The 22,650-nt window shown below is 41.5% G+C and overlaps 1 protein-coding gene across 1 annotated transcript; it reads left to right on the forward strand.

Annotated features, from left to right (window-relative positions):
* The first annotated feature begins 643 nt into the window (after positions 1-643).
* LOC148045234 (receptor activity-modifying protein 1-like) lies at positions 644-14,136 on the forward strand. Its single transcript, XM_087719005.1, has 3 exons — positions 644-945; positions 8,707-8,842; positions 12,534-14,136. The coding sequence occupies exons 1-3, from the start codon at positions 894-896 to the stop codon at positions 12,787-12,789; spliced, it is 444 nt and encodes a 147-aa protein (XP_087575131.1). The 5' UTR covers positions 644-893; the 3' UTR covers positions 12,790-14,136.
* Positions 14,137-22,650: the final 8,514 nt, after the last annotated feature.

Genomic DNA, 22,650 nt, shown 5'->3' on the forward strand with positions numbered 1-22,650 from the left:
TTTTGTCTGAATGGGTAGGATGCTTTTTTTAACTGCACAATGTTGCCTATTTTAGGAAAGGGCATTACCAAGCGTAGTTTAAAAACCATATTTGCCTTCAGGAAAAAAAGGGGGGGAAACTGCTCTTTTCTGCATCGCCTGGAGAGATGGGGGTGTGCGGGGGAGTATCAGAGTTTAAGGTGGCTTTCCCGCTCCTCGCCGTCCTACTATCCGCGAAGGAGATCCTGCAACAAGTGGCGGCTGGATAAGATCAGAATTTATTGTCTTTTGCTTTCGACTCATGTCGACTCTTCAACTTTGATCTTATGAGTTAACTATAAAACCAGGAAGTCGCGATCCTTGGTTGATCCATTTTCAGGCAGTGTCAGAAATAGAACCCACGGGGCCAAAAACGGTTCCGCCCGCGCAAATGAGTTGCTTTTAAATATCCCTGTTGCGCGTGTTATTTACGGAGGAGTCTGGTACACGCGACCCTCGTAGCAACAGCACGGCGCTCCCCCCCACCCCCCCCACGCCGCCGCCCAGCAGGTCCCTGGAGGGAGGAAGAAGAGAAAGGGAAAATCCTTCCTTCGTTCTTCCTCTGCCCTCCCCGAAAGGATCCAATCAGGACGGCTCCCCTCCCCACGTGCCTTTTGCGACAGCTGACGATCCTTCCTCGAAGAAGAAGAAGAGCGGAGGGGGCGGCTGGTGGGCTCGTCTGCTACAGCTCGTATCTCCCAGACTCTCTCAGCGGAGGCTTTTCAGTGGAGGTTGAGTTGGTTGCGTTCGGTCCCCCCCCTTGACGTCTGCAGCAGCATCAGCGTCTTTCTTTGGAATGGTTTGTTCGTCAAAGATCCCCGTTGCTTGAAATAAAGTCCCTTGGCGTCGACAGGCTTCATTCCTCCGCTGGAGCCATGGCTTTGGGAATGTTCCCCCTCCTGAAACGCTGCCTGTGGCTCGGCCTCGGTGAGTGCTGCTTCGGGCTAGTTCAGAATGTGGCTATTTGGAGGCGAGAGCAGAGCGGTGGGCAGGCCAGACGCCACCGGAGCCATCCAGACGTTGAGACCATATAGGCTAAAATTTGAATGAGGAAATTTAGTACGTGTTTGTGTGTGTGTATATACATATATGTGTCCATATACTGTCAATCTGCCTTTTGATGATGGTAGTTGGGATGGTAACTGGTGATGATGATTAATGGCAATACAAAACAATTGACCAGATTCTCACAAAACAACTTTTCCTTTGAATCAACAGACAAACTTAATTTTCTAGCAATATCAACTTTCAGCTGCAGTGGAATTGTACGGTGCCTTTTGCATTTACAAATATAATTTGCACAAATTATTTGTGAGTTTGTATTCTTCTTCTGTTTTATCAACCTATGTTTTGCAAGTCAGTTTATGTGATGCATTGTCATCTTTGCTAATCATTTGGAAAACACCATGCACTGTCTTAGCCTCCAAGTTGATAGAATTAAGATCTGTCATATTCTAAATCAGGATAGGATGGAAATAGATATGATCCAGCTATGAGATTGAATTTCAAAGAAAGAAATGGCAAAATCAAGTGAGGTACTAATAGCACTCTACAAAGTCTTAGTAAGACCCCACCTAGAATGCGACATCCAGTTTTGGTCAACAAACTATAAAAAAGATGTTGAGACACTAGAACAGGGGTGTCAAACTGGCCACCCAGGCTGGATGCATCAAGCACAGGCCATGCCCTCCCCCAGCTCTGCAAAGGGAAAAACATTAGGATACATCACATGATATGGCGAACTTGACACGTGCTCTAGAAAGAGTGCAGAGAAGAGCAACAAAGATGATTAGAGGGGCCTGGAGACTAAAACATATGAAGAACAGTTACAGGAAATGGGCCTGGCTAGTCGAGTGAAGAGAAGGACTAGGGGAGACACGATAGCAGTGTTTCAATATTTGAGGGGCTGCCACAGAGAGGAGGGGGGTCAAGCTATTTTCCAAAGCACCTGAAGGCCAGATAAGGAATAATGGATGGAAATTGACGGGGTGAATTTGATTTAAATCAACTTGATTTAAATCATAATTTTTAAAGAGCAACTGTCATCTCTGTCCCGCAGTGGCTCCTTCTCTGACCTGCTGTTGATTCACCAACAGTCCCATTCACTTTAATGGGACAATTGGTGATGTGACAGTGACACAACAAGGTGACAGATGTGGCAGGCAGCAGGTGAGTGGATGTCCTCTAACGCGCTTCCGTGATGGATCTGAAATGACAGGTGCTCTTTAATATTATATTTATAAGCTGCATGGGTTTCACTTTACTACTTTTCCTTCCTCTTCACGCTGTAGAGCCCGGTGGTACAGATGCATTTCTCTGCAATTATATAGTTTGTAGTGTACGTAGATTTGCAAACCAAGGAATATTCCTGAGCTTTGTTTTAGGATTTATCTCATGGTTACTGTGAAATTGCGTGAATGCATCAATGCAGTGCATGTTATCTCACCTTGCAGAGCTTAGATTAATTGAATGAGTTTACCAAAAATGTAAATATTGCAGAATATACAGCCTCATGCTACATAACTAAGCTCCATTTCATGCTGAATAAACAAAATTATTAATGTATGTTAAATAGAAAACTATCTTTAGATAGATTTTTTTCTCCAAAAGCATCCTATTAAAATAAATTCGATAAAAATAAAACATCATTTTTAAATTTAAAAAATCCAATTTAAATTTAAAAAATATATCTTTTTCCATTTTTAAAAAAAATCATCGATTTTTATCCACCTGGAAATTGATCAAGGAGAAATTAAACCTAGAAATAAGAAATTTTCTGACAGTAAGAACAATCAACCAGTGGAACAGCTTGCCTCCAGAAGTTGTAGGAGTTTCATCACTAAACGTTTTCAAGAAGAGACTGTATTTCCATCTCTCAGAAACGGTGTAGGATCTCCTGTTTGGGAGGGGGTGGACTAGATGATCTACAAGGTACCTTCCAACTCTGTTATTCTGTTGTTATTATTAAGATTGGATACGTTTAATAAATAATGTTCTCCCTCTCCCGTGGACACCCTCCCTCTGCTGACAGAAGCAGCTGATAGAGCCCTTTGCTTGTATGCGTGGTCTCTGGCTCTCTCCGCCTCTCTCTCCCTCTCCCTTCCTCCTTCCCTCCCTCTCTCAATTTCCCTTTCCTTCTGATTAGCTAAGCTTTGGGCTACATAAGCAAAATGAGCAAATGGATCTGAGGCACAAGGAAGGCAGTTCCTCTTTGCAGGGAATAATCCATCACAGTGGGACAACTTTTCCTTAAGTTAGACTGAAGTTGTAATTTCTTAAATCCTTCAGTCCCCCCCCCCTTTTTTTCCCCTTCTTCTTCTTCTGAGGATAAGAACAAGGTTGCTATCTCCAGGAGTTTGGGAGGTTTTTTTTTGCCTTCAACTCAGTGCTGACTTCTGGTGATTGCCTGGACTGCCTGCAGTTTTCCTGGCAAGATTTTGGAAGTGATTTGCCCTTCCCTGCTTCTTAGATTTGAGGGAGAATTAGAATGACTGGCCCTGGTCACCCAGATGGTTTTTGTGCCTAAGACAGGACTTGAATTCACAATCTCCCGATTGCTACACTGGTGCCTTAAGGCAGAGTTCCCCAAACCTTCTGCCTTTGCAGATGGGGGCAGGGGGGGGGGACGGTTTCTCACAAGTGGCCAGCAAGTGCGCTTGGGTGTGTGCAGCTGCATTTGTGCATGCGCACCTGCCACTCATGTAAATGGAGTGCACCTCCATGCGTTTGACCGCTGGTCGGACAAGTGGGAATGAAAAAGTTACAATGGGTAAAGAAAGTTTACACTTCTGTGTTAAAATGTCAGATTTTTGACAAAAAAATCTAACCAAGATAAATCACTTCAGAATTCTTTTCACCTTTAATATAAGATATCAGTTATATATAAGATATCAGTTGTACAATTCAACTGAAAAACAAAATATCATGTCAAGAATAGCTGCTCCTTATGAACCTCCTTTTGCCCTCGGAAGGAGAAAGTTTTCCTCAAAAAAATTCCTGGAAGGACAGTGCTTGGTGGAGTTATGTCTCAATAGATGCCAAAGTTATTACAGTCTTCCGTTTTTCTTTATGGCTTTGTCTATATAGGACAGATACTATTTCCTAGTGGAAGTATTTCATAGTATTAATGTCTTCCTGGCGTTTAATATTAGATCCCAGAATGGACTTTGGAGCCTAAAAAGGATCCTATGTTGGCAGGAAAAATAAGCAAACATTCATAAAATCATAATCTTCTAATTAAGAAAATCAAAAGTACCCAAATCAAGAAATAAAAACTCATGTATAAAAGATAAAGCCATATATGAAAAACCAAGTATACTTTACAATTAAATAGCTTGTAAAATCAGTTTAGCAGCATTAACATGAAGTCATCATTATCTGTATGACTTCATCAGACTCTCACATCATTGTGGAGACCTTTGCCCCCCCCCCCCTCTTCTTCTTCACAAGGTTCCTTTGGTTCATGGAGGTTGGTGGGTGTTTACGCCCAGTTTTCTTAAGGTCCCATCACAGCACAGTATTCAGCCGGGATGATTTCTGGACTTTGACTTTGCAACTGCTTGATTCTTTTCCTTTTCATCCATTCTGTGGCAGAGCTGCCTAGTGTGTCCTGTTGCAATGCATGATCCAATGTTGTTTAAGCTTTAGCTGTTGGGCAGGTGGGCTCACATTTGTCTCTAGAATACTTTGATATATAGAGGAGTTCATGATTGACTCAATGACTGCAAGATGCCCAGGTCCTGCGGCTGCAAAACAAGCCCAAATCATCACACCTCCCATCATTGTGTTTGATGGTTGATGTGAGATGTTTCTGCTGATATGCTGTGTTTGATTTTTGCCAAACGTAGCACTGTGCATTATGGCCAAACATCTCCAGTTTGGTTTCATCTGTCCAAAGACAGTGTTCCAGAAGTCTTGATTTGTTCATCTGCAGCTTTGCAAACCTGACATGTTCTTTTTATAGTACAGCCTTTATTGTCTGAATACATCGTGTATACAATGAAATTGGTTTTAGCCTCACTGGTGCAATCCATGACAAAGAATACAAACAACAAACAACATAACATTCCTTTGTCTTTCCTGTCCCTTCTTGGATGCTCAAATGCAAAAGGGGAAACATTCCTTGCCTTGTGATCAAATGCATAAAATGAATAAAGAATAGTATAGATTATCAGCTTTGTTGTATTGCGTCTTATGCGCTACTCACAGCAAACAGTCTGCTTTATTTTCCTGTAGATATGGCGGGAGGGGCTACAGCTGGGTTTAGTCACATCCTGATTGGTCCAGAGACTGAGGGAATTTTCTTAAAGTATCCTTCCCTATTGGCTGCCAGTTTCCTCTCAGTCTCTGGTCCAAGTACTAGCTTTGGCTCCTGGAGGTATTGGTTATAATTCTAATTCAATTCCCGACGCTCCGGAAGGAAGGAAGTGAAAAGAGAAAGTGAGTCCATCTGGTGAGGTATTTTTTCTATTTTGCTAAAGTCTGCCCAAATAAATGTTTCCTTAAAGCCAAATTGATCCTTAAACCAAAGAACTGAGCGGCGAAAATAATCCTAATGGGATTGCTGTGGAAAGTTTTTTTTCCTTCGTCATTGTAACTATTTTTTGTGGATTGAAATGCGTGTCACATTCTCCATTTCTCCTTTTAAAGTGAACGGATTGATTTTTTTTTTCTTCTGCTACTTGTTGCTTTATTTTTTCATTTCTGGACTAAAACCTTCCTTTTTATTTTAACAATTCTTCCTACTACTTGTTATTAAATCACACTAAAAGCAATCTAAAGAACTTTGTTTCCTACAGAAGGTGAAAATTAACTGCCAGTCAGAGGTTTTTTTTTGAAACAACGTATCTCTTTCTTTATTTGACTTCACTAACTTTGCAGCTGAAGGGTTTGCAACTTGTTTACAGAAACTGATAAAAAACCAAAGGCACAAACTGTTTTCACAGGTGCCTCTGAGAACTATTTTGTCGAAGGAAGGAAGGAAGGAAGGAAGGAAGGAAAGAAAGAGAAAGAGAGAGAAAGAGAAAGAAAGAAAGAAAGAAAGAAAGAAAGAAAGAGAGAAGGGGGGGGGAAACCCTTTCCCCTTTGAAGAGGATAAAAGAACTTCTGTTTAAGTCAACTTAAAATAAAAGCTAAGAGAGGCCTGGAAGACTAGACTGGCAGCATCCTTCTAGAGCCACTGTGAGGGATGAGCTGAGAGACAGAAGGCCTTGGAAAAGCGAGTGGCCAGAGCAGAAAAGAAAGCTCAGGCTACTAGGTCCGAATCTCCTTGCAGATCCAAGTCCCCAGTGAGGCCCAGTTCTCATTCCATTGCCTCCCCCGCTCCCCCCCCAAGGCTTCAGCCCTTCCACCTCCTGCCTCCCCTGCTAGGCCTCACAAACAAGTGGCCTCTCCTCCCCCCATCTCTCCAAGATTGTATAGAGAGGGGTAGGGATCCATTGGAAAGGGGGGGGGTCTAGAGATTACCTTCCGCCATCACACCTAGCTCCCCAGGGCCCTGCACCTCCGGGGCCCTCAGAGGAGGACCTGGAAGATCTTGTGCTACTGCCTGAAAGTATCAGGAGACTCATTTCTTCTGCAGTCACCAAGGGGGCATTACCTCAGGCCTAGCCCAATGGGAACGCACTTTGCAAGGGATGGCAAGGCCTCATTCTGACTCCAGGCACCCTAGATCTCCATCCTCTTCCTGTGGTCAAGGTCCACCTAGGGCCCCTTCTCCATCTGTGGTTAGCAAGTACTAGGGGAGGGGACCCATCCAGACCTGGGGTTTTCAGAGGATGAGGACACGTCCCTCCTGATCCCCCAGCCTTCCCCAGTCTCTTTTTGCACCCCCGGCATTCAAATCTCTCCTGCATAAGACTACTCAGGTTGGTACTGGGGCTCCACCTGTGTCCCAACATAGGGATCCCAACCTGGCTATGTTTATAAATCCCAATATGGATAAGGAGGAGGTCTCAGCCCCTCCACTTTTGCTGGAAGTGGTTAAAAACCAGTGGGCTTGACCTTCCACCTTGCCCAATCCTGGGAGAAATGACCACTGCTTCTACAATATGGAACAGGCTTTCTCCCAGCCCCTCCAATTGCCAACGGTGGACGCCCCCATTGCTCTTCTCGCTAACACTTCTACCGTGGTCTCAGGAGATGTGGAGGATAAATTAAAGCCCGAGGACAAGCGGGCAGAGCTTACCTTTCGTAAAAATGTTACCACTTCCTCTTGGGCTATTAAATCGGCCACTGCCGCATCTTATTTTAATTGCACCACAGTTATGTGGCTGCTCCAGTACAGGATCGCCTCCTGATCCACAATGAGCGTCTTCACCAAGGCCCCACTAAAATTATTTTGGCCATGCAGTTCTCAGTGAATGTCACTCTAGATTCTATCAAATTTGCTTCCCGGGCGTTGTCCACCTCGGTAATGTCTCGCCGTCTTTTGTGGCTTCGCAACTGACAAATGGACAAGAAGTCCAAATGGAATTTGGCAGCAGCCCCTTACACCAGCCCGAATCTCTTCGGGGAGATCGCTTGACCCAATTTTCACGGAGAACAAGGACAAGAAGAAGGTCCTACCTTCTAACACTCCCATCCGACTTCTTACCACCTTCTTACTGGCCTCCTGACCCGGGTTATCGGCAACAACGGTATGCCCCCTACAGGTCCAACAGGCAGGGTCATCACCCCTTGGATCACGACAGGGGGAGGTACCAAGTCAGTCCAAGTGGCCCTTTCGTGGGGTGGGGTGTGTGGCCATCCCTTCCTCAGAGGGAAATGACTCCAACCCGAGTCAACCCATTGGCAGCCGCCTAGCGTCCTTCGCGGATCAGTAGGACCAGAGAATGTCAAATGTTTGGGTCATGTCCATCATCAGGGACGGCCTCCGTCTGGAGTTTCTCTCCCTTCCCCCGATGCTCTTCATGATCTTTCCTCCATCCAGGGACCTGGAAAGATGCCGCTTAATGAGTCTAGCCATCCAACACCTGTTGGACATTCAGGCGGTGGAACAGTCCCACCGGAAGACTACTGGTTGGGTCTATACTCCAACCTTTTTGTTGTCCCGAAGAGCTCGGGGGGATGGAGGGCAATTCTGGACCTGAAGCGCCTCAACTCTTACCTTGTAGAAGAGGCAAATTTAACCATGTGGGCATTTGTGCAGTAACCCCAGAGCTGGTTTAGCTTCTTCTGTGCCAATGTAGTGCATTTAATAGAGCTTTACTTTTGGGAAGCACAATGTCCCAGCAGTTCTCCTTTTGGATTTCCTAGCTGGAAAGCTGGCAGCTGTTTCTTGCCTTTCCAAACATGCCCTTTATGTTCCTTGTGTAGATTTTTGAACAAAATTATTTGTTTACTGATTTATTACATTCTTCAGCAAATGAAAACATCACCACTACTATAACTACTATATTTCCACACAGTCAGATTTGGAAAAAATTTGGAAAAATTGTGGTGTGTTCAATTGCTACATTATAACTTACATTTATTAAAACTGCTTGATGGCTGTAGAGGTCTACCTGTAATGTTTCTTTTCTCTGAAATGATTATTTACTCAAGAATAAACAACAATGTTTAATGGCAGAAAGATCTATTTGGGATTATTCTTCCACTGGTAATTTTTATACTGACATGAATCAAGCAATTTTATTCTAACCTGACCATGTTTTAAAAATCTTTTCCACTTTCCTCTTTCTATTTTAGCCCATCATTTTATTATGGTCTCTGCATGCCATGAATCTTATGGAGAATTAATTGAGGACTTTTGTCTCAGCAAATTTAAATCTGACATGGAAACTCTCAGGAAGACGCTGTGGTGCGATTGGGATAAGACTTTGGAGTAAGTATCAAATAATCAAAAGTATTTTTTTACTTATTTCTTTTATATTTTTACTTTTTCTTTTATCATAGGTATAAAAGAAAAATTGGATCATAATAGAATGACTATTAATGTAATAGAATGAAGTTATCATTTAGTCCAACCCCTTGCTCAATACCACATCTGAGAGATGACTGTATAAATCTTAGTGAAGGGGGATTCACCTCTTAATGTGGCAGTCAAGAATTTCCACCAGATATCTAGCCTGAATACACTTTCTTGTAATTTTTATCCAAAACAATATACTAAAAGATTATATTGGAAGGTTAGGGTTAGGACCTGAATGTTAGGGGGCTGCGAGGTGGCCTGAATATCAAGAGAATTGGGGGCGGCAGAGGTAATAAGCATTACATGCTTGAGGCTGCAGTCTTATTTCTCTTCAGTTTTTTTTTCTTGGGATAAAGATTACCATTTATTTGTACTATATTTAAAATGTCATTGCATTTAAAAATTAAAAATCAGACCACTATCTGGAAAAGTAACTTTTCTCTGTACTTTGAAAGTTACAACAAGTCACATTAAAAAGTGCTTACCTAACCCTTATTTCAAATTCACAAAACTAGTAATTTGAGTGGGAGGGAAACCAACAGCTTAAAACAGTATTTTAGAAAGGGAGTTGAAGGGAAGAGGAAAAAGAAGGAACTGGAATTTTTACATATCCATCAAACTTGTGTTTACAAAAAAACATACTTCTGCCTTAATTCTTTTTCCTTACTGTTTCAACTGACCAGAGGAAAAACATAAAATGTTCAAGGATTTACAGAGATCCTTTGGATTTCTCTTGCAAACTTCTTCAAATGCTGCTAAAAACAAAGTTTTATGGCGTCCTTCCTTCCTTCCGAGTGGGGAACATAGATCTTTACTTGAAAAAGCAGAGAGAAAACTCTTGGTGCAACCCTAATAATTAATTCAATGAGATGGAAAGCCCCAATTGATTTAGATCATCTGAAAAAATCAGATTCCTGTCGGGGGAGCAAGGGAATTGGTGTCCTACTAGCTAAAGGGGGAAGGGGAGAACCAGGAAGATCTGCTATTTTGAGTTTCCCATTCTTGCTTCCTATTGCCCTCCCGAACTATCTAAGGGTGAAAGTGGGCTGATCTCTTTTAAGAGCAGAAGAGATTGCTTGCTTGCAGGAATTTAAATGTTGGCCTAGGCAGAGAAAAACATACGCTGGGTGCGAGTCAGTGTAGCGAGCCAGATTCAAGGCAGGCCAGATGTAGTCAAGGTAAGTAATTGGGGCCAGACAGGGCAGAGAAGAATCCTTTTCACCCCATCCTGAAGAAACATTGCCAGCTGCTGACCTACCGTTTCTTCCCATCTACAACTCCACCTCGTTTTCCACCGATTTGCTCCATTGAGAAAGTGATCCTTCCCCAGATGCCCAGAATCCCAGAGAAGAATTATCACGAAGTCTATGAGGGAGGGGGGATGGGTGGGGAGAAGGGAGAAGAGAAAAATGACCCAAGTCTTCCCTATTCCTCCATTGGGAGGGAGATTTCATTCAAGCCAAAGGGTTCAATAGCTCATCAAACTTTCTCAGAACCAGCCAAAAGGGAGTTTTGGAGAAGACGTAGGAGAAGGAAAAAGACTATTGAAGTGTCAACAAACTGAGGGGTACAAAATGGAAAAGGAAATAGAAAGTGTGTGTTGTGAGGAGGGAACCTTTGGAAAGACACTTGGCCAGGGAGAGAAGTAGCTACAACCTGAACTCGGATCTCTCGCCCCCCCTTCACTGAAGTGTCAAGAAATGGGAATGTGAGGCATAATTTGAAAGGTGCGAAGAAAGGTGAGAAGCGGGAAATCTATGGAATCATTTCCTCCAAAAGCCCTTCCAGGACTTTTGATTTAAATTGTCAATTGAAGGTTATTGGATTTCCTATTTAATCTTTTTTAACTTTTGTCTTAAGTGTTTTTATGTTGTACGCCACCCTGAGTCCTTTGGGAGAAGGGCAGCATATAAGTCCAATAGAACCAAACCAAACCAAACCAAGGCACACTGGAGCAATGCAGGCAGATCATTGGCCTGACCTGCCTGCTATTGAAGCCGCTAACTAGCAATGGACTTTTAGGCAGCAATTTTCTTCTACTTCCCTCGTACTGGCCGTTCCGTTTCCTGTTTGTCCATTGCAGCGCAGCCCCGTGCCGTGCAGCTTGCCCCATCCACCATTGCCCAGATGCCCTTGTTTCCACCAAGCATTTCTTTGCCAACCTGATTTCTAGCTCTATCCCTTTATTCTATCACCGTCGCGTGCAGGGAAAGTTTGTGGAACTAAAAAAAAAGGTTCAATCAATAAATTCCAACTTTGTGAGATTTTTTTTTTGCGATAAGTTGGAATTGATTGATTTTTTTTTAGTTCTACAAACTTTTGTGTCAACTCACAAAAGTATTTCTAGTCTGCTCTTGAGTTGCAATAGGTACCAGAGGGGGGGAGGACATTCCAATCATACCTTATTCCAGGGTAGGATCTTAGATTTCCAAAGCCAGCTTGTGAGGTGTGGACTTCTAGAGCCCACAAGAGTGCCTCATTGGAGAATGTGATTTATGACACAGACTAAGAGGAGGGGGGAAACAGGGTAAAAGTTCACCCATAAACTACGTGCCACAGAATTGACCTCACTCGAGGAACTGCCGACATGCTGTTCCTAATAAATAACTGGCTCACCCTGTAGAGGGCGTTTTTTTAGAGGCTTTTTTAAACAGTTAAGCACTAAGCAGAGTCATCCACACGGTGACTCTGGCATCAACTACCCCAGCCTTTTTCCTTTTATATATATTTTTTTCCTTTTCATGATGACAGTGGTGAGGCTCTGCCTCCCCTGCCTCCCCTGACTGCACGTCACTGGCAGAATCCCTGAGGCTGTGTGCTCAGAACTCAGGCACTTAGCAACCAGCATGTATTTGTGATGGTCCTGAGTGTCCTGGGGTCAAATGATTGCCATTTGAGGCCTCTTCAGCTGGCCTCCAACAAGCAAAGTTAGTGTAGGAAACTGGATTCACTTAACAACCATGGCAGTTTGCTTAACAGCTGTGACAAAATAGGCCATAAAATTGGGTACAACTCATTTAATGACTGCCTCTCTTAGCAACAGAAGTTCTGATCCTAATTGTGGTTGTAAGTTGAGGACTACTTGTATAGTTAATAGTAACGGGATACAGTTGGTACAACTAAAGAAAAATTCGTTGATCTTTGATACCTGATTCAGGGAGGTGGATTAGGTTAGTTTAAATCAGATTTAAACCCAAGTAACTTGGAATCAGAGTTTCTCAAGCAATTCCATTTTGCTTAAAAATTTTGGCGATGGGCCAGGCGAGGCCCCTTTGATGTGAGTGATGTTGAGTTGGCCTTGCCCACCCAGTCACATGACCTAGGAGCTTACTCTGTTGAGCTGCCATCTCCTCTCCCCCCCCCCCGGGGTCAGTGTCCTCCCCCCAGGTTTTCTGGTGGGAAGGATTCTAGAAATATACAATTGTTTGTACTGCTTGTAAGGCACTTTGTGAGAATTGTTACCTATTCTTTACTTTAGAGAAATACCTATGATATTTTGACCTTAAAATAATAACTGCTGTAATTTAGGCTTTGCCTCTATGTAATGGCCCTTAATGATTGAGTGACATTTTTTAACAAGTCTCCTTGTCTCTTTCTTTTGCAGCTGTTACAAGGAGCTTACCAACTGCACCATCCTGGTAGCTGAGAAACTGGATTGTTACTGGCCAAACCAACTAGTGGATCAGTTCTTCATAACAATTCATAGGCACTACTTCAAAACCTGCCCTGTTTCAGGAAGAGCTGTAGGAGACCCCCCTAACATCATTTTATGTCCATTCATTGTTGTACCGATTTTTATCACCCTGCTCATGACGGCATTGGTAGTGTGGCAAAGCAAATACAGTGAAGGCATTATTTAAACTTCTTCTATACCCAAAGATAACATTGGTGAAGATGAAACCCAAAGTTTTCAACCTCCAAGCTATACTGAAATCTATATTGCGGTTTCTTTGGTAGAATTCTGGATACCAGAACAAAATATTTTTAGAGACAGTGTATAATAGAAAACTTTCTGCTACCTAGAGGGGGAAAAAACTGCATGCATCTTCTTGGGTTAACAAATATTTTGCTTAAGTTAAGAGAATGCATTGTGAAATTGTTCTCACTGTCTGAACTAGGATTAATAATATTACAGACATGTTTGCAGTACTGCTGCTTCAGTCTTAAAATTTAAGCTTCTCTTTCCTGGTTCTTTCAATATATTTTTATTGAGCTTGATAATTACACACTTCTCTTTGGCTTATGCACTTTACCTTTAGGTAAGGTAATGGTGGTGGTGGGGGGATGATGATGCATCACAACCCGTGTACCACAGAAACAATGTTGATGATGAGATAACAAACTATTTCAACTTATTTTGTTGGTTAAAATCACTGAAAACCAGTATATATTGTTAATTTTGTTAATTTTTCTGGCTGAAAAATTAATATAGCAACAATATTTTAGCAAATCATAATTTATTCAAATATAATTATTTCTTAGGCATGTTAATGTTTTATCATACCTTTTGTATGAACAAATGTTCACTATAAATACTTTATATGGACATTAAATAATGCAGACATTTATTCACGGAGAAAACTTCATCAGATTATTGGCAAAATATTAAAGTTTGCAATACGCCATTCTGAAGAAATGCTTTCTAATAAAACTTGTAATAAAATAAATTAAATTAAATAGCATAAATATTAAAACAAAAAATCTAGCTTTCTAATAAACCCTATAGCAGTGTTTTTCAACCACTGTGCCGCGGCACACTAGTGTGCCGTGACATAGTGTAAGGTGTGCCATGGGAAAATTACTTTATATATAGTCAATATAGGCACAGAGTTAAAATTGTTTAACATTTTCTAATGGTGGTGTGCCTCGTGATTTTTTTCATGAAAAAAGTGTGCCTTTGCACAAAAAAGGTTGAAAAACACTGCCCTATAGCACTAAGAAATTTAATAGTAAATTTATTAATAAAGAAAAGCTTGGATTTTCTATACAATATTGGTGGCAAAAGCTAATTTCTGATTACTTTTAGTAAAATTTCCTGTCTAAGGAAAAGAACATCTACATATTGGCTCACAGCTTTGACTATTCCATGTTTGCATGTGCTAGACTATAAGCTAGAGACTGAAAATATGCCATAGGCTACAATTATAAATAATGTTGTTTGAACAATTAAACCCAATGAAAACATGTAAGCTTTAGATTACTCTGGACTTGGTTTGGATATGATTTATTTTTTATGTTTTGCTATTTCAAATCCTAAGCATTACACTTTCATAGGAAATGCAGTGTATAAATGAGAGAACAACAGTTATCATCAGCAGGTATTGTTTGTTGTCAGGAATCCGGTCTCTCAAAATAATGTATATTCAGGTAAGAAAAAGAAGTCAGGCTGATGAGGAGGGGAAGGAAGAAAACGTTAGTTTTGACCCAGAGTTCACATTCGAAGAAGAAACACATATTGGTGTTGTCGTGAGTCAGGAAAGCTGAAAAAACACTCCATTCTGTGATCTGAGCTTTTGGTCAGACCACAATATATCAGAACTGGCAAAAGACCTCAATTTAGAATTTGCCAATACATGATATTTGGAACACTGACACAGAGACTGTGGAAACTTCGCACTGGACTTCAAGCATCTTGGAGTGTGTGATGTTTAACTGTTCACACAAACTTAGCTATGAAATATGGGTCACAATCAAATGATATACTATTTGGCAGCCCAAACCTAGAAATAATTTCTTCCAGTAGGACGTTTACTACTTCATGATCTTTATTAGTCCTGCAGGCAAAAGCCTCAGGCCATCCTGTCAAGGTACATTCTAGTCCCAAAACATACTTAACACCTTGCTTTCTAGGTAATTCGGTGAAGTCTATTTCTCAAATTGTCCCTGGGTAGTTGCCGTTAAGTTGGGCTCATAGGGGTGGGTGCCTGTCTACTTTTGGATTATATAGAGACCCTTGCCTTCTACAGAGCATGTCATAAAATCTACCAGTGCTTTTGACCCCCAATGTGTGCCAGCATGTATTTGTTATAAAAGAATCCTTAGAGGTGTATGTGGCAGAATAAATTTGTTCTCTACCCTCAACCACCCATCATTCCCCTCCATGCCTCCGATAAACTTGGCTCATGCCCTGTCCCCCGGCTGTATAAGAGGGCAGGGAAGTGAGTATGGATGGAGACGTCGGAATTAGGTGAACTGTTCATTCTGAGTGTCATAGGCCAGCTTCCTTAGCAGTCCTATCGTGTAAAGGGTGTCTTCCTTAGAATGCCCCTTGACATGTATGTTATTTATTTTGGCTGCCACATTCAAAATTTGTGGACCGTACTTAATAGTTGACCCCTTTGCATTCAATAATGCTCTTTCCTTCCATAAAGCTCCATGGGTGTGCAAGGTTCCAAAGGCACATTTGCTATCTGTGTAAATATTTACTGTTAGTCCTACAGCCAGCTGTAAGGCTCTCGTTAGACCTACCAGCTCAGCCAGTTGAGCAGAAGTCTTTACTGGTAGTAATTCGGCTTCTATAACTTTCCACTGCATATCCTGCCTTTCTCAGACCTTCCACCATAAAGCTACTACCATCTGTAAACCATTCACAGTCAGCGTTTGGGAGAGGCTGATCACTAAGATGGAGTCAACTGGCATATACAGAATCCACCACCTATACGCAATCATGATGCAATCCAGTATCCACCTGGGGCAAGAGTGTAGCTGGAGTAAGGGTACTCTATACCTCTAATTGTATGGCTGGGGAGTCAAGCAGGATTGATACTTGGCTTGTCAGCCCCGTCAACCAAAATGAAGAAATCCCCATTTCTTCCCCATCTATTTGACAGGAATTGAGAGGGCCGGATGCCATGATCTTAGTTTTCTTAATGTTGAGTTTCAAGCCAATGTTTTCACTCTCCTCCACCTGCATCAAGAGGCTCTTTAGTTCCTCTACACTTTCTGCCATTAGAGTAGTATCATCTGCATATCTGAGGTGGTGGTTGATATTTCTCCCGGCAATCTCTCCCTACTATTCCTACTAACGAGATTCAAATATTTGCTGTCCTTTCGTTTGATCGTGGGATGGAATGCCTTCGACTTACAACAGTTATGGGACTGGGAAAAGGGACTTCATGACCGTTTTTCACAGTTACGACCGTTGCAGCTTCTCCCAGGATCACTTGATCAAAATTCAGACATTTGGCGGCCGGTTCGTATTTATGATGGTTGCGGCCAGGGTCACAAGCAAAGTCAATAGAGAAGCCAGGTTCATTACCCTAACTAGGTAACATCATCAATGATGATGGTGATGATGATCCGTAGCACTGATGATGTTACCTAGTTTGCTTACGAAACGTCTGCAAGAAAACAATCAAGTTCAGAGATCACCAAAGACAACTCATTTCAACCCTGAGCTGCAAATATTCTCCTTTATTTTGGGTTCTATTGTGGTCGGAAGTCGAGCAGTACCAGTAGTCCAGATTCCCAAGAGGGAGGGGATGTATTCCAGAGGACTAGGAGACAGCAAAGTTCAGAGGTAAGCGGAGGAGGGTTAAGATGGCTCTTCCCTATATATATATATATATTAATCTCCCCCTCTCTTATTATGGATTTGATGAAGCCGTCCCATGCAGCGCTGGCTGAAATACTTGGCGGACCGCGTAGATTTCTCGGAAGTGATTTTGGGTGGGTGGGTAAGGAAGAGCTCTCGATCACCTCAGGATCAAACCAGCTTCCTACCCCCAGATTCCCCACAAGCGCCTCCCCAGATTCCAGCCTCCCCATTCTGCAGAACTCACAGCCCTCCCCTCCCCTGCAGGAAGGAATGCATTAAAGGCTGAACAGCATCCCCCCCCCCCAATTAATGCACGCCTGGTTATAAATGCAACGCTGTAAAAAAGGGGTGGATGAAGAAGAGAGGTGAGAAAGAGTTGGTGGCTCTTTGCAAGGCTGAGGAAAGGGAGCGCGGGGCTGCTAGCCAGAAAGGGGCGAGTCGAGGCGGGCACTTTGCTTTCAATGAGTTCTGCCCCCCTCGGCTTCTCTCTCCGGCCCCTCCAAATCGCGTGGCTCTTTCCCCCCTCCTGCAAAAAGCCCAGAGCGACCCAGAATATGTGACTCAGGACGTCGGCGAGGGCAGCTCCCCCCCCCCCCAACCATTCCCAGCAAGCAGGAGTTAAATGGAGCCGCCACTTTGCATCCCTCTTCCCTCTCCGCATCTCCCCTTTCCCGCATTGCTTATTGGGGATCGGGAGGAAGGAGCCGCTGCAAAAGCCTGCAGAAGATTAAAAGGAAAAGGCGGGGATCTGAGAGGGAACGGAGGATAAGCTGCGCGTGGATTTCTTCTTCTTCTTTTTTTAAAAAAAGGGCAGCCGGTAGGTCGGTGAAATAAATCCTCCCCCCTCCCCCCCAACCCCCTCACGTGGGCGGCCGAGGCCTCGCGCGCCGCTTCCATTGCAACTTCGAGCGGGCGGGGAGGAGTAAAAGTTCCGGACGAGCAAAGCTGAGGCAGTTTTTTAGACGGGCGCAATTAAAAAGGGCTAAAGTACCGCAGGTGAATTAAGCGTTAAAATCAACTTAAAAGGCAAAATCGTTTCAGTCTCTGGAATTAACCCCCCCCCCGCCCTAATGTTGAATGAATGTTGTGTTTTACTGTTTTGTTTTGTTTTATTCACATTTATGTTTTCTCTTGCACTCCCTCCTACGAGTTGTAAGCCGCCCTGAGTCCCCTCAGGGAAAAGGGCGGCCTATAAATGCCAAATAAAACTCTAAAAAACTCTAAAAAAACCCCGCATAAAATGAACTTGTTGGCACTCGAGGTAGTTTTAGCAAAGGTTCAAGTTCTAACATTAGCAGAGTTGAAAGGGACCTTGCTGGTCATCTAGTCCAACCCTCTACTGAAGCAGGAGACCTTACATCTGCCTCTACCTAGGGTTGAACTCAGAACCTCTTGATTGTGAGGCGAAAAAAGAAGCAAAGCATGTAGGACTAGCTATACTTCAAGTAATTTTAGGTGTAATTTTAGTAAAGGCTCAATTTCTTAAACTCCTTGTCCAAATAAAGTATTCTATTCTAAAGAACTCCAATTACTCCAGGTCCAGGATTTGATCTCGGTCTCTCGAATAAAGTCAAGTCTTGGGACCAGAGGCAATTCTAAGCCAAGGCTCAAGCCCTTAAAAAAAGCAAAACATGTAGGAGACTAGCATCTTCAGTGAACTAAAGACAAAAGTTAACTAAAATTGCTTCAGGTCCAGGAACTGACCTAAGTTTCTTGCTGGAATGTCTGAGGCAACTTTAAGGATGTCTTCCTGTTCTTGGAGAGTAAGAGAAACTCCAGGGGCTGGAGGCCATGTCTTTGGGAACAGTAGAAAAACGTGGTCTGAGGTATTCTCAAGGGCACAACGTTCCAATTCATTGTATCTTGCCTTTTGCACTGATAGGATAAAGCACATAAAAGCTCCTTTGTCAAATTGTCGAATTAGTTTTCTAGTCTTTGAGCACCAGGTGGACATTTGGTGACGTTGATTTTTTATTTATTTCAGAGGCACTCAGTAAAATCAGTCAAAACTGAAGACATCAAAGGTAAGTCATTGATTTCATTAATTATCCAGCTCTACACTTAGCCAAGAAGCCTGACAGGTAATATTGGCAACATGAGGTGTATTATGGCAAAAACCATATATGTATAAAAAACAGGCATAAATTGGATAAATGTATCTAAAACAAACATTCCTTTTTTTTTTGCAATCTGTTTTTTTTTTATTTTTAAACATAAAAAATCAATATAAAAATATCTCATCCATTACATACAGCATGTCTTTTGGTTACAAGTGTTTTTGCATCCATATTCTCAATTACATTTACAATCACAGATTTTTCATCTAATATAACTAAATACCTCACTTTCATTGTGCAATGTATATTCAATTACAATTAATATATTTTTTCAATCAACCTAATTCCCTTACATTCTTGATTGTCTGTTTAATAACAATATACATTTATATAATCACAGATCCCAATATGAAAGAGATTTACCACCATTTATATTTGCATATCACTGTTTTCAATTATGTATAATTCCACCATTCAACTATCGAGTATGTTCATTATTGTCCTTGTACATCATACCTTCATAGATGTTATTCCTTCGTTTTTCAACAAGGTATTCTAAATAGTCACTGCATATATATATATATATATATATATATATATATATATATATATATATATATATATATATATATATATATATATATATATATATATATATATATATATGTATGTTATATTTATGAGGACCCAGATTGTTGGGGGCAATATGCTGACTCTCTGTAAACCGCTTAGAGAGGCCTGAAAGGCCTATGAAGCGGTATATAAGTCTACTGCTATTGCTATTGCTATTGCTATTATGCTGATAAATAAATAAAGGGAGACTAGTATAGATCTATTTCAAGCTATTTAGCTCTCATCAGCTAGCCATACCCAAGTTTTTTGGGAATCGATACTAGTCTCCCTTTATTTATTTATTTATCAGCATAAATATAACAAATGTAACAAAAAAAAGGCAACAGTAAAAAATATTGGGTTTCTGTCTGGATGGACTCTTGTGACGAGCCTAATGACAGAGAGTGGAAGTGTGACCTTCCTCCCATACTTGGGCATACCAGGGGTTGTGACTTTAAGTGTGTGTGTGTGTGTGTGTGTGTGTGTGTGTGTGTGTGTGTGTGTGTTATATATATATATATATAATATATATATATATATATATATATATATATATATATATATATATATATATATATATATATATATATATATATATATATATATATATATATATATATATATATATATATATATAGTGTCACAACCCCTGGTAAGCCTCAATTATGGGAGGAAGCTAACTGCTTCCATCATCTGTCAATCGGCTCGTCACAAGAGTCCATCACGACAGAGACCCAATATTTTTTTTACTGTTGCCTTTGTTATATTTGTATTTATTTATCAGCACAAATAAAACACACACACACACACACACACACACACATATATATATATATTTGTGTTTTTTTATTTGTGCTGATAAATAAATAAAGGCACAAATAAAAAAACACAAATATAACAAAGGCAACAGTAAAAATATTGGGTTTCTGTCGTGATGGACTCTTGTGACGAGCCGATTGACAGATGATGGAAGCAGTTAGCTTCCTCCCATAATTGGGGCTTACCAGGGGTTGTAAAAAAATCTTATATATATAAAGTCACAACCCCTGGTATGCCCAAATATGGGAGGAAGGTCACACTTCCACTCTCTGTCTTCGGCTCGTCTCAAGAGACAATCCAGACAGAAACCCAATATTTTTTTACTGTTGCCTTTTTGTTACATTTGTTATATTTATGCTGATAAATAAATAAAGGGAGACTAGTATAGATCTATTTCAAGCTATTTAGCTCTCATCAGCTAGCCATACCCTATGTTGGGAATCGAACCTGTGCTCTATTGCCTCTCAGGCAGATGTGTTATTTATCAGCATAAATATAACAAAGTTATTTTTCCAATAACTTCTTCCTATTTTGGTATTGTTTCATTTTTCTAGTTTTTTGCAAATATGATTCTGGCTGCTGGTAGAACGTTTACAATCAAATATTTTAAGTCTGTGTTATAGATTTCTGGTATAATTCCCAATAAAAAGACCTCTGGTGTAAAATCTATGTGTTTGTGTATCATTTTCTGAAACCAAAGGGTTAGGGTTTAGGGGTTTTAGGGTTTAGGGGTTTTAGGGTTTATAGGGGTTTTAGGGGTTTTAGGGGTTTTAGGGGTTAGGTTTTTAGGGCTTAGGGGTTTGGGGTTTAGGGGTTTGGGGTTTAGGGTTAGGGTTAGGGTTAACGTTAGGGATAACGTTAACGTTAACTTTAACATTAACGTTAACTTTAACATTAACGTTAGGGTTAACGTTAGGGTTAACGTTAACGTTAGGGTTAGGGTTAACGTTAGGGTTAACGTTAGGGTTAACGTTAGGGTTAACGTTAGGTTTAACGTTAGGGTTAATGTTAGGGTTAACGTTAGGGTTAACGTTAGGGTTAACGTTAACGTTAGGGTTAACGTTAGGGTTAACGTTAGGGTTAACGTTAACGTTAGGGTTAACGTTAACGTTAGGGTTAGGGTTAACGTTAGGGTTAACGTTAGGGTTAACGTTAGGGTTAGGGTTAACGTTAGGGTTAACGTTAGGGTTAACGTTAGGGTTAACGTTAGGGTTAACGTTAGGGTTAACGTTAGGGTTAACGTTAGGGTTAACGTTAGGGTTAACGTTAGGGTTAACGTTAGGGTTAACGTTAGGGTTAACGTTAGGGTTAACGTTAGGGTTAGGGTTAACGTTAGGGTTAACGTTAGGTTTAACGTTAGGGTTAATGTTAGGGTTAACGTTAGGGTTAACGTTAGGGTTAACGTTAGGGTTAACGTTAACGTTAGGGTTAACGTTAGGGTTAACGTTAACGTTAGGGTTAACGTTAACGTTAGGGTTAGGGTTAACGTTAGGGTTAACGTTAGGGTTAACGTTAGGGTTAGGGTAACGTTAGGGTTAACGTTAGGGTTAACGTTAGGGTTAACGTTAGGGTTAACGTTAGGGTTAACGTTAGGGTTAACGTTAGGGTTAACGTTAGGGTTAACGTTAGGGTTAACGTTAGGGTTAACGTTAGGGTTAACGTTAGGGTTAACGTTAGGGTTAGGGTTAACGTTAGGGTTAACGTTAGGGTTAACGTTAGGGTTAACGTTAGGGTTAACGTTAGGGTTAACGTTAGGGTTAACGTTAGGGTTAACGTTAGGGTTAACGTTAGGGTTAACGTTAGGGTTAACGTTAGGGTTAACGTTAGGGTTAGGGTTAGGGTTAACGTTAGGGTTAGGGTTAACGTTAGGGTTAACGTTAGGGTTAACGTTAGGGTTAACGTTAGGGTTAACGTTAGGGTTAACGTTAGGGTTAACGTTAGGGTTAGGGTTAACGTTAGGGTTAACGTTAGGGTTAACGTTAGGGTTAGGGTTAGGGTTAGGGTTAACGTTAGGGTTAGGGTTAACGTTAGGGTTAACGTTAGGGTTAACGTTAGGGTTAACGTTAGGGTTAACGTTAGGGTTAACGTTAGGGTTAACGTTAGGGTTAGGGTTAACGTTAGGGTTAACGTTAGGGTTAGGGTTAGGGTTAGGGTTAGGGTTAGGGTTAGGGTTAGGGTTAGGGTTAGGGTTAGGGTTAACGTTAGGGTTAGGGTTAACGTTAGGGTTAGGGTTAGGGTTAGGGTTAACGTTAGGGTTAGGGTTAACGTTAGGGTTAGGGTTAACGTTAGGGTTAGGGTTAACGTTAGGGTTAGGGTTAACGTTAGGGTTAGGGTTAACGTTAGGGTTAACGTTAGGGTTAACGTTAGGGTTAGGGTTAGGGTTAACGTTAGGGTTAGGGTTAGGGTTAACGTTAGGGGTTAACGTTAGGGTTAACGTTAGGGTTAACGTTAGGGTTAACGTTAGGGTTAACGTTAGGGTTAGGGTTAACGTTAGGGTTAACGTTAGGGTTAACGTTAGGGTTAGGGTTAACGTTAGGGTTAACGTTAGGGTTAACGTTAGGGTTAACGTTAGGGTTAGGGTTAGGGTTAGGGTTAGGGTTAGGGTTAGGGTTAGGGTTAACGTTAGGGTTAGGGTTAGGGTTAGGGTTAACGTTAGGGTTAACGTTAGGGTTAACGTTAGGGTTAACGTTAGGGTT

This window comes from Thamnophis sirtalis, unplaced genomic scaffold, assembly GCF_051295495.1.
Source record: "Thamnophis sirtalis isolate CommonGarterSnake01/CBP01778 unplaced genomic scaffold, rThaSir2_p1.2 scaffold_6, whole genome shotgun sequence".
NCBI lineage: Eukaryota > Metazoa > Chordata > Lepidosauria > Squamata > Natricidae > Thamnophis > Thamnophis sirtalis.

Coding starts and splice junctions, on each gene's coding strand:
- LOC148045234 (XM_087719005.1), top strand. CDS start 894: ATGGCTTTGGGAATGTTCCCCCTCCTGAAACGCTGCCTGTGGCTCGGC. Junction 946..8,706: donor CTGCCTGTGGCTCGGCCTCG/GTGAGTGCTGCT, acceptor TTTCTATTTTAG/CCCATCATTTTATTATGGTC. Junction 8,843..12,533: donor GATTGGGATAAGACTTTGGA/GTAAGTATCAAA, acceptor TTTCTTTTGCAG/CTGTTACAAGGAGCTTACCA.